General features: G+C 53.7%; 1 protein-coding gene across 1 annotated transcript in view; it reads right to left on the minus strand.

Annotated features, from left to right (window-relative positions):
- SORCS2 (sortilin related VPS10 domain containing receptor 2) overlaps positions 1-12,926 on the minus strand; it is a 103,527-nt gene that overhangs the window by 38,966 nt on the left and 51,635 nt on the right. The window contains exon 3 of the mRNA XM_049781642.1: positions 2,311-2,410. Coding sequence (XP_049637599.1) covers positions 2,311-2,410 — 100 coding nt within the window. The remainder of the gene's footprint in view (positions 1-2,310; positions 2,411-12,926) is intronic.

The following is a 12,926-nucleotide window of genomic DNA, read 5'->3' on the forward strand; positions in this document are numbered from 1 at the left end:
TGCAGGCTCAGCTCAGGTTAATGGTGCTTCTTGAGAGGGGCTGAGGAAACAACTCCCCTTGGGGCTGGTTTCTGCACTTGTGCATGGGGGTGTGGCCCATGCCAAGGGAGCAGCCTAGGGAGATGGATGGGGACTTCAGCCAGACTGTCCCTTCCCTCCAAGTCCCCCTACATTTCTGTTCCCCAGGATGTGGCCTCCATTTCTGCAAATGATGGGCCAGAGCAATAGCACAGTGGCAGGGCATTTGCCTTGCACGCAACGGACCCAGTTCGGTTCGGGAACTCGGGTTCAGTTCCTGGCAACCCTTATGGTACCCCAAGCCTGCCAGAAGTGATTTCTGAGCGCAGAGCCAGGAGTGGCCCAAAAACATACATACATACATATATACATACATACATACATACATACATAAGTAAATACTAAATAAAATGTTTTCATTTCTGCAAATGAGTCTGTTCTACGGCTCTCAGAGAGGTCAGAGACACAGAGATGCTCGGAGAGTTGCTGCTGAGACAGTGTGGCTTCCTCTGGACCATAAACACAGGTTTGTCCCCAAAGCCATCAAATGGGCACCATGCAGACCCCTGTAGAAGGTCTGTAGTAGTCCCGGCACTCAGGAGTCTTCAGCCACTCCCGGCCCATCTTTAAAGCAACAGAACAGCTGCAGTAGGTCACATTCTGTCCTAGGGGGAGAAGAGTATCCTAAAGGGTGTTTGAGAGCCAAGTCCCTCTATGCAGCTCCAGCCCAAGGGACGTTACTGCCCAGGGTGCCTCCTTTGCCCAGTCCACCCAGACCAAAACCCCAAGTCAGGTGCAAAGTAAAGTGGAACTAAGATCAAAAGACTTATTTATCAGGAATCCTCACTCTCTGCCCTAATCGTAAGGCAAAAATATCTAAGCTCAAGTCAGGATACCCAAATGTCTGTTCAGTCTTTTTTTTTTTTTTTTTTTTGGTTTTTGGGCCACACCCGGCGGTGCTCAGGGGTTACTCCTGGCTGTCTGCTCAGAAGTAGCTCCTGGCAGGCACGGGGGACCATATGGGGCACCGGGATTCGAACCAACCACCTTTGGTCCTGGATTGGCTGTTTGCAAGGCAAACACCGCTGTGCTATCTCTCCGGGCCCTGTCTGTTCAGTCTTATGGTCGTTTTGTGATTTTTTTTTTTATAAAAGTCATGTAACTATTCTGAGATAGTTTTTCTCAAAAAACAAACAAAAACAAACCAACAAAAAAAAAAAAAAAAAAAGATTAATGGAGAGCTAGAGTGATAGCACAGCAGGGAGGATGTTTGCCTTGCAAATGTAGCAGACCAATCCCCTCACCCCATGTGGTCCCCTGAACCTGACAGGGGTAATTTCTAAGTGCATAGTCAGTAGTAACCCTTGAGCACCTCTGGATGTGGCCCTAAAACAAAACATAATAATGGTGGGGTTTTTTGGGGGGGCCTACACCTGGTGATGCTCTGGGGTTACTCCTGGCATTGCTCTCAGAAATTGATCCTGGGGGCTGGCGAGGTGGCGCTAGAGGTAAGGTATCTGTCTTGCAAGCGCCAGCCAAGGAAGGACTGCGGTTCGATCCCCGGCATCCCATATGGTCCCCCCAAGCCAGGGACAATTTCTGAGCACTTAGCAGGGAGTAACCCCTGAGCATCAAACGGGTGTGGCCAAACAACCAAAAAAAAAAAAAAAAAAAGAAAAGAAATTGGTCCTGGCTTGGGGAACCATATGGGATGCAGGGATCGAACCCAGGTCCATCCTGAGTCAGCTGCATGCAAGGCAAATGCCCTTACCGCTGTGCTATTGCCATCCAGCCCCAAAGGTGTTTTATTTAGGTTATTCTACTGGGTTGTCGTAAGCATCCAGGGAGTTAATGATGTCCAAAATACTTTGAATTATGAAACACTATGCAAGTGAATACCTGTGAATAACTGTGCAGAAAGATTTATCTGTCACAGCCTATAAGAAAGCTGCTTGTACTTGTAAAAGCAACTTTTTAAAAAGATTCATGTGATGCTTCATTGCACTCCACACAATATTGCTGAGGGTTTGAATACGGAAACCACACACCACCCCAAAACAGAAAGACAAGCAGTAGCTCCTCCACCAGCAGAGACCTAGCTCCTACAGCCTGAGTCCCAACCCAAGTCTCCCCACCAGGCCCCACCCATCTGACTCCCCGCCCCACCAAGTCCCCCTTCTTTGTCCCCACACCCACTTGTAAGTCCCTGCCCCCTCCATTGAGTCTCTGCTCTCCCATCTGAATCCTCAGACCCTGGGTGAGAGAGTCTCAGGGAGTCCCTGCTGTACTCACCTTCCTCTTGTTGGACGGACAGATGTAGAAGTTGTCAATGACGGTGGAGACCCCTGGCTGCAGTGTCAGCTTGTTGTACGTCGTCCCGAAGTCCGAGGACCTGGGAGGGCAGATATGGCAGTCAACCAGAGTCACCTGACACCTCGGTGCCATCCTGCCTCCAGGACAGGGGCAGCCAGGCTCCCTCAGGGACTGGGGGCCAGCTGCTGTCCCTGCTGGGGCCAAAGTGATGAGCTGTCCCGACTGGCGCCACCCTCTTCCCTGACCCATCTTCCCTAATCAGGTAGGGGCTCCCTAGTGCCCTCTGGGGTCTCCAGTCCCTGGGAAAAGCAGCTGAGTCTGTCTCATTTGGGAACCAAGAATGAGGCAGTGGGGTAGTGGCAGCTGCCAAACCACCCCATTCTTTCCATCCAGTGTCCTGTTTGCACCTGAGCTATTCCCCTTCATAACCTCTCCCCAGCCTCCCCACCCACTGCCTTCCAGAAATCTCAGAGTGCTTTTGGGGAGCAGAGACCCCTTCTAGGATGAATTCACCCTCAGAGCATGGTGAGGACTTTTGGAGACAGGAGTGGTGGGGCCTGGGGTCAGGAGTCCAGCATGGACACTGGGCTGTATGTATGGGCAAAGATGCCAAGGGCAGAAGTGATGGGCTGGAAGGGGAGCCAGAAAAGCTTCTGTGGGAGGGAACAAGGATTCCATGTTCCTGGGTGGGAACCTGAATTCCCAAAATCCTGCCTTTCAAAACTGCTCCAAAATCAAGATGTAGAGGAGTCAGGGCAGTGAGGAGTGCACTTGCCTGCACAAGCTGGGTTTGATCTCCAGCACTCCAAGGTTCCTCTATCCATCCTTCATGCACTCATTCTATACCCTCCATCCATCTTACATCCCTCATTCTCCAATCAACCTCCATCAGCATCCATAATCCATCCTCCAATCTTCATTCATCCTCAACCCAGTCATTACCCATCCTACTCCCATAAATCCACCCCCCTCTATTCTCCACCCCTTCTCCAAATCCTCCATTTATCCTCATCCATTTTCCATCAATCCATTCTCTATCCCTACTCCACCCTCTCTCCATTCATTTCCATCATGGATCCACACATTTCCTGATGTTCATCTACTCATCCTTCCTATCCAACCTCCATCCATCTACCACCCAGCCATCCATTTACCCAGTCCTACATCCATGCATCATCCATCCATCCATCCTCCCACCATCTAACCTCCATCCATCCACAACCCAGCCAGTCATCTACCCACCTACGCATCCGTCAACCCACCCATTCATTTACTTATCCATCCATCATCTATTTATTCATCCATCAACCCACCCATCCATCTCCTTATCCATCCATCCATCATCCACCCATCCATCCTACTTATCCATTCATTCATCCACCATCCATCCATCTACTTATCACTTATCCATCTATCAACCCACCCATCCGGGACCAGAGAGATAGCATGGAAGTAAGGTGTTTGCCTTTCATGCAGAAGGTCATGGGTTCGAATCCCGGCATCTCATATGGTCCCCTGAGCCTGCCAGGAGTGATTTCTTGAGCATAGAGCCAGGAGTAACCTCTGAGCACTGCCGGGTGTGACCCCCAAAAAAACAAAAACAAAAACAAAAAACCCACTCATCCATCCACTATCCATCCACCCATCCATCTACCTATCCATCCATTCATCCACCCACCCATTCATTCATCCTCTCACCATCTAATCTCCATCCATCTACCCACCCATGCATCCACCCATCCACATACCCATTCATCTACTTGTCCATCCTTCAACCCACCCATCCATCTACTTAACCATTCATTCATTCACCACCCATCCATCTACTTATCCATCCATCAACTCACCCATCCATCTACCTATCCATCCATTCATCCACCTACTCATCTACCCACTATCCACTCACCTATCCATCTATCTACCCATTCATTCATCCACCCACCCATCCATCCACTATCCACTATCCATCCATCCACCCACCACCCATCCATCTACTTATCCATCCAACTGTGTCCAACTGTGTCCATGTCACCTCCACCTCCTTCCTAACTATGTCCATATCACCTAGACCTGCAACTGTGCCCATATCATTCTCAACTCTATTCCCAAGTGTCCATATCACTTCCACTTCCAACTTCCACCTGTGTCCCTAACTGTATCCATATCACTTTTACCTTATCCCATCTCCTTCATTCCCATTGTGCCCATATAAACTCCACCTCCATCTTTAACTATCTACCACCTCTTCCTCCACCCCTGAGTCCATGTTACCTCCTCCTCCATCCCTAACTGTATCTATGTCTCCTCTCTCCATCCCTAACTGGGTCCATATCATCTCCCCTCCCCTCTGTGTCATGCTCCACAGAATCATGATTTTCCGGACTGTACTCCTGAGCACACACTGTACTCATGACCCGTGCTCCCACCCACTGCTGGCCCTGACTACTCTCCCTTGTGCCCAGAATGATTCGTTACCACCATCACCCTGGTCAGGCTGCGGAGACAAGCAAATCTCACTGCTCAGCTGTGAAATCAAGAGGGTGTCCAATGAACACACAAACATTAAGGACTTTGAAGGAAGCAGAACAACCCAAAGGGGCTGACCCCTTCCCTCTACAGTAGCCCCGGCTACAGGAAAAAACCACTCAAGGGAGCCTGGGAACCCAGACACCCCAACCCCACCCTAGCACTTCTGAGCCAAGTGGCAGCTGAGCGGCTACAGGCATCGGGCCCACTGGGTATCTCCCGCTCTCAAAGCCCCAGATCCTCTCCTCAGGGCCTACTGGGACAAACAGCCCCAGGGCCACCACCAGGGGCCCCTCTCACAGGCAGGGACAATCATTCTGATGGACTCTGTCCATCAGACAGACACTTCCTGTGCCTTCACCCCAGTATCCCCAATATCCCTATTGTATCAGAGGCAGCGAGCAGCTCAACTGAGGGATCAATCTGGATGGGAACCCCCTGGATCCCGGAATCTCCCTGAGTCACCACCCTGCACTAGTGGGGGTGCTGGTGACTCTGTGCAGGGCCCACCAGGCTCAGACAGGCTGTAGGAGACTGCGGAGCCCACAAAGCTTTAGCTCCTCTCGCACTCGGAGCTTTGCCCCAACCCTTCCCTGTTCTGAAAGCCTTTAAGGCGACAGCCTGGCAGACACCAAGAGTCCCACCTGGTCAGAGGCTGAACCAGGCCAGGCCCCTGCATCCTGCCTGCCCTCAGCCAAGAGGGAAACAGGGGGTGCGCCTAGGGAGCCGCAACAGCAGGGACAAAAACTCCCGGAAGCCTCCATCCTGAACCTGAATGGGTACCTATTGGTCAACTCCAACATCAGGCAGGGGATGATGCCGTGCCCAGAGTGCCCAAGCCACCCTCTCCCCAAATCCCAACATTCTGCTTGGGCAACTGTAGCCTCAGGAGGGCAGCCAAGGACCCCTGCAGGATGCGGGGTCCCCTCAGAACCCACAGGTGCCCTCCCTCACCCCTGTGGCAGAGGGATAGGGGATCCTCCACAGGCCCCCATGCACCTCCCAAACCAGCATGAGATGCTGGCCATCTCTCCTCTTGCATTCGAACCCTGGAACCTGCTTTTAGGCAAATAGACATTTTCAGCACTGATGCAGGGCATTTTGGACTCCCAGTTCTCCTTCTCCTTGCAAGAAGGAAGCAAGGCACAGAGCTGGGAGTCCAGGGAGCCTCGGGGCTGAGGCTGAAGGTACCTTGTCTCCAGGAGAGAAGTTGAGATTTGGGGAGCACACCCCCAGGCCCAGCCCTGCTCCCTCCTGTGCTTGGGCCTTTTTGGTGCTGTCTGTGACTGACGACATGGGTCTATATTTAGCCACGTTCTTTCTCTAGGCGATGACGGGCCTTTCTCTGTTTCTGTTCCTGGAACCAGTTTTTCCTTCATGATTCCTGACAACCGAATCAAGCTGCTAATTTACAGCTGTGCTCATTGCCACCCCACAAGGGGTCAGGGAGGGAGGCAAAACTGTCACAGAAAGTTCAAACTGGGGCCGGAGCGGTGGCACTCGAGGTAAGGCTTGCCTTGCAAGCGCTAGCCTAGGACGGACCTCGGTTCGATTCCCCGGCATCCCATATGGTGCCCATAAGCCAGGAGCAATGTCTGAGCGCATAGCCAGGAGTAACCCGTGAGTGTCAACCGGTGTGGCCCAAAAACCCAAAAAAAAAATTTGGACTTATGGGGGAAGAGGGGGAAAAGGGGCTGGGGCCTTGTATGGGCCTTGTTGGGGTACAAGGTGCTGAGTGGGGTTCCTGAGGCTTGCTGTGGTAAGAATCTCAGAGTCCCTAGTTTTTCTCTGGGGACCCTATATCTGTGTCCCCAAAATCTGCATGTTGAAATTCTAACCCGGGGCTGGGATGGTATGAAGAGGTGTGCGTGGGAGTGACCAGATCCACCTGGGGTAGGCAGGAGGCTGAGAGCCGCTGCCTTGGACTCGGGAACTCCCAGAACAGGACAGTGGAGACAATGCTGATGTTGTGGGTAGCCTCACGCACCCCTGCACTGAGACCCAGCCAGGTGATCCCCCAAGTCTGTGCCCATGCCACCTCAGCCTTAAACTTGTTCCCCAGGTAGATAGCCTGTGCAGATGTGACTGTGACTTGCTCTGGGGACAACAGAGATGAGCCTTCGAGGCATCACACTTGACATTTGGGCACCAAAAGCCTGTGGCTGCCACTGCTGAGCGGCTCAGTCACAGGCTGGGGCATGAACAGTACCCTGAGATGGCCCTAAGGTCTAGGAGCAGGGATGCAGGGAGGGGACTACTTCTGCCCCAAGGGAAGCGAGGTGGGGACTGGGAAATAGGGTGCCTTTCAGGGAACGCCTAGCATTCCGCTAGCTTAGGGACCCCCGCAGCAAGACCCAGAGTGTGGCAGGGGTGCAGCAGGTGAGGAAGGACTGGGCCCTGACAGTTGGTTTAGGTTGCTAGGAACAGGCCAAGTCTGAGAACTGTCCCCTCCCTCACCCTGCCAGCACGCAGTGGGGTAACTGAGGCCAGAGGCTGAGGTGATCCCAAAGCAGGGCCCCACTTCAAACTCAGGGAGTCAGAATCTCGGGGTACAGCTCAGGCTCAGGAATTCTCATAGCCGCCGAGGCTGAAGTGGTTCTCGGACCAGACAGTCAGGGGTCGTGAGCAGGACTGAGGGGGCACAGCACAGCAGAGTATGCAGGCCGGGGATCCACACAGTGCGAGGGAAGAGAAAGGAGAACCAGGGTCAGCCAAAACGACAGCTCCCGAGAGCATCGAATTCTCCGAGAAACATTTGCTGCCTCGAGAAACCACCTGAACTGTCACTATCCCTTAGCCCCTTGGTTTGAACTTCTCCGTCATCCTCATCACCTCCAACTACCACCACCACATCACCAGCAGCGGCCCCACCATCACCATCACCTCATTCCCATCATCACAGTTACAGTCATGATCCTCATGATCACCACCCTCAGTACCATTATGCTCATCAGCACCTCATCCCATCATCATCATCATCTTGCTCCATCATAACTCATTCACATTCCCTCTCTCCTTCCCTCTCCCCTTTTCCCTCCCCCTCTCCTCTCTACCATTCTTCATTCTCTATGTCTTTTCATTCATTCACTAACTCACTAATTCATTTATTCACTCCTCCATTCACTTACTGATTCACCCACAAATTCATTAAATCACACGTCCATTAACTTTCACTCATTCACTGACTCACTGACTCACTAATTCATTCATTAACTCACTCATGCATTCATTCATTCATTCACTCACTCACTGAGGTGACCAGCTCCTCCAGATTGGCTCCACATGGAGCCTTGAGTGCCGGGAAGCTAGGCGGACGCTGGTATGTAGGGAGAAGCAGCGTGAACAGGCCATTCATTCCTGCAGCCCAACCAGAAAGGGCAGGGTGGTGCCCACCAGATGCAGAGGGTCCCCCATATTCTCCTGCTCCTCCTGTCCTGGCAGACCCAGTGAGGACACGCTGGTGGCTCCCATGGATCAAACCTCAAACACAGGCCAGGGAGCTGGTACCTGCACACAGCTGACCCTGGTTTGGGCCCGGCAGTACCACCTCCCTGGTTCTGGTCATGGAACTACTGACCTGACTAGCCAAGAGCATTTTTCAGGTCCCCCAGGCATTTAGGGGCAACCCCAACAAAAACCCAGACACAGGTAAGAAAAATGGGGCCACTGGGCAAGGGATATTCAATCAGGGCTGCTGAGATGGATTCTGAGTCTGAGTCACAGCAGGACAGGCCCCTCTGGGTTCTGCCGAGGTAGTTGTCCCCCGGCCCCCCAGGACAGGCCCCTCTATCTATGGGGGTTGAGGCGGCTTTGCCCCCTCTGACTCCCAGGACAGGCCCCTAAACAAGAGTGCTCACCCACACAATGCAGAGAGCCCCTCCCTTGGAGGTGGAGGCCCTGTGAAGCAAAGGCTGTTTGTCTAGCCCAGTCACCCATCAAGAATTCCCAGGTGCTTCCTGCCCCACACCTGCCCTCCTGCCTGGCATCTCTCAGGAGCCTCCCTTGGGATGAAGGACACAGAGCTCTGGGGCCTGGGGGGTAGGAAGGCTGGCTGGGCCTGATGGGATCACTCTCTGGTTGAAGCAAGAGAAAACAGAATCAATCCCTCTCAGAAAGATGGGTCTATGGGGTGGGAGAGAGGGGATGGGGGTGGACAGAGGGAGGCAGGGAGGGGAGGAGGGAGGCAGGGAGGGAGTGAGGGAGAAAGGAGGAAGGATGGAAGGAAGGAAGGAAGGAAGGAAGGAAGGAAGGAAGGAAGGAAGGAAGGAAGGAAGGAAGGAAGGAAGGAAGGAAGGAAGGAAGGAAGGAAGGAAGGAAGGAAGGAAGGGAAGGAGGGAGGGAGGGAGGGAGGGAGGGAGAGAGGAAGAGAGGAAGGGAGGGAGGGAGGGGGATGAAGGGAAAAAGGAAGGAAGGGAAAAAGGAAGGGAGGGAGGGAGAAAGGGAGGGAAGGAGAAAGGGAGGGAAGGAGAAAGGGAGGGAGGAGGGACAGAGGGAGGGAGGGAGGGGGAAAAGGAAGGAGGGAAGGAGAAAAGGGAGTGAGAAAGGAGGGAGAATGGAGAGGGAAGGGAAGGAAGGAGGAAGGGAGGGTCTATGTGTGTCTCATTGTGTCACTGTGCATATGTGTGCACATGTCTATGCATATGCCTGTGTCTGTGTCTATCTGAGGTGTCCTGCCCTGCAAGTGCACACCTGTCTCACCCCGACCTCCTACTGCCCTATGTAGAACCAGCCTCCTGGGATTCAGTATCCCTTTTGGCTCCTGGGGTGGGGCCCGTGGCTCAGCAGAGCTGTTGGGGTGGATGTGACCTGCAGGGACAACACATCTCTGTGGACAGGGATGGCTGAGAGGACCCCAGGCCTGGGAATCCGGACAGATGCCAGAAGGCACGTGAGCACAGGGCAGGGAGGAACACCGAGGGACAAGGAGGAGCCTGGTAGAGAAGGGCAGGCTGGGCTGGGCGGACTGGCCAGACTAGCTCAGCCCCCGGCCTGGTGGTGAGCCCCACTCCCACCCTTATAAACAGAGGGGACAGGTGGCAGGAGGGCCCTGGGCATTTCCCCACCATAGCCTCCAGGAATCCTGCTGCCACCCACAGCCACACCTGGCCCAGCTGCTGAGTCACCTGCCCAGGCCCGTGGCCTCGCCTCACTCTGTGTCCCCACTGTGGCCCAGCTCTGCCAGACAATGCCAACCACCAACTCAGGGTCCAGGCTTGGCTCAACTTCTGGGTGGGGGTGGGAGTGCCTGCTCCACAGATGTCACAGCAAATAGTAACAACTGACCATCTCCCACTCCAAGAAATATGGCTCACAAGGGGTTGGTCCCCTGAGCGCTCCTCCAGCCCAGTCCCCATTTATTCTTTGCAACTTGCTGTACTCCCTACCAGCTCTGTCTCAGTTGCCTCCTGCCTCAGGAGGCTGGTCTAGGTAGCCTGGGACGGGGCCCCACAGTGGGGCAGCCACAGATCAGCACTCCTAGAACTGCTGGCCGGGCACCCTGGTTCCCTCTTGCCTGCACAGCGGGGGAACTAGAAAGAACATGAAGGGGAGGGTCTCACTGGCATGAGAACTTTCCAGTCTGTCAAGAAGTGTCTCCTCCTCCCACTGCCTCCCCCTCAAGATACACCCCACATCTTTCCCTCTTGCCTCAGCCTCTGAAAGGACAAGCAGAGGCCTCCCAGAGCAGCGCTGAGGCACTGAGGGTGAAATCCATGTGGAAATGCAAAGCTGTAGGGCTGAGTGGAGGTGTAATGGCAGCTGGCCACAGCCTATGCCTGCTGTCCAACACACACACACACACACACACACACACACACACACACACTGTGCCCAACAATCTCTTCCCAGATGCCACCCACAAAAACACGTGTCCTCCCCTCCAAGAAGCCCATCCCCAAGGCCAAGGGAGCATCAGTTGAGGAGAACAGACACATGGGCCTACCAACACCAGGTTAAGACCGAAAGAACTCCTGCACCTCAGAGCAGGAGAACCTGGCTGGGCTGGTCGGCCTGGGACTCCCCAGACCACAGGGCAGGGCCACACTCAGCCACATCCACGGCCATGTGCCCCGAGAACATGTGGGTTGTTAAGGTCAGTTTTACTTAGCAGAACAGTCACACACACACACACACACACACACACACACACACACACACACACACACACACACGCACACACAGAAGTCAAAAGAATAGGCATGCTTTCCCGATGTGGGGTCAGGGTCCTGAAAAAGACAGATTTCTCGATTACAGAGCCCAGGATAGTTAATCCGTGGGTGGGTGAATGGAAGGATGGGTGGATAGAGAGTCGGTAGAAGATGGGTATATTATATTGAGGAACCGGCAAGTGACTGGGTAGGTGGATGGAGAGATGGGCAGCAGGAGAGATGAGATGGAGGGATGGAGAGGTGGATGAGTGGATGGAGGATACATGGATGAAAAGGTGGGTAGTAGGTGGGTGGGTGGGTGGGTGGAAGGAGGAATAGTGATCAGGATTTGGAGGGAGGGAAGGATGGGTAGATAGTTGTATAAGTGGGTGAGTGGATGGAGGCGGGTGGATGGAGGATGAGTGGGTGGGTGGGTGGAGAGATGGAGGAATGGATAGGTGGATGGAGGATGGAGGGGTGGGTGGATGGAGGGATGGAGGCATGGGTGGAGGCATGGGTGGGTGAAGGATGGAGGTATGGGTGGATAAGTGGATGGGTGGGTGGGTGGAGGAATAAGTGGATAAATGGATGGGTGGGGAGAGGAATAAGTGGGTAAGTGGTTGGGTGGGTGGAGGAATGGAGAGATGGGTGAATGAAGGGATAAGTGGGTAAGTGATGGGTGGACAGAATGACAGAGATGTTGGGATGATGGGTGGATGAATGGAGGGAAGGAGATGGGTGGGTATATGGATTGATGGGTGGAGGGAGGGAGAAAGGGAGGGATGAAGGAAGAGAGGGATGGAGAGAGGAAGGAAGGGATGGAGAGAGGGATGGATAAGTGGATGGGTGGGTGGGTGGAGGAATAAGTGGATAAATGGATGGGTGGGGAGAGGAATAAGTGGGTAAGTGGTTGGGTGGGTGGAGGAATGGAGAGATGGGTGAATGTAGGGATAAGTGGGTAATGATGAGTGGACAGAATGACAGAGATGTTGGGATGATGGGTGGATGAATGGAGGGAAGGAGATGGGTGGGTATATGGATTGATGGGTGGAGGGAGGGAGGGAGAAAGGGAGGGATGAAGGAAGAGAGGGATGGAGAGAGGAAGGAAGGGATGGAGAGAGGGATGGAGGGAGAGATGGAGTGAGGGATGGGTGTTTCAGTCTGCCATGTCACATTGTGCCTGTTGCTCTCTCACATGTGTATGTGACTCCTGTCTTTGCATTTCGCGCTCTTTCTCTCTGATGACACCAGTTCCCCAATCCCCCCACATAGGAGGTCTGGAAGGGCCAGAAACAGCCTTACCTCAGGACCAGCGACAATAGGATCTTCCCCATTGGCCCCATCCTCAACAACTGTAACCTGCCACCTCTGCCCTGGCTGGGAACACTGAACCTGCAGGTCCATGGAATGGCCCCGGGAGGGGCTCCCCACACTCCCCAGATGCGACTCCAACCCAGGGAGACTGCCAGGCACTTGTGCATTTGAGAGATCCTGACAGGCAGGATAGCATGGCAGAGGCAGCTGAGCTGGAACTGGGTAGTGAGGGGGGCGGCAGTGGGATGCTCTCTGTACCCCAGTTCTGGTTGGGAAATGTGGCAAGATGAATTCAAAGGTGTCCTCATCCTCAGATATGCAATAGAAACAGCTGGGGTCAAGGGACATGAGATCCCTGATCTGGGAGATGGGAACCCTACCCAAAGCAAACACCCTAATTACATGTGTATCACAGGCTTGGGGGAGCCAGCACAGGGACCAAGGGCCTGGGTAAGCTTTCACCAACATGCTCACACATGCACACACACACACACACACACACACACACACACACACACACCCTCACCCACTCATCATTTTCATCCCAGCCCCAACACACACACATACATGCACATGCACACACACACACCCTCCCAGCTCACCCCCTGC

Source organism: Suncus etruscus, chromosome 10, assembly GCF_024139225.1.
Source record: "Suncus etruscus isolate mSunEtr1 chromosome 10, mSunEtr1.pri.cur, whole genome shotgun sequence".
In the NCBI taxonomy this organism is placed as follows: Eukaryota; Metazoa; Chordata; class Mammalia; order Eulipotyphla; family Soricidae; genus Suncus; species Suncus etruscus.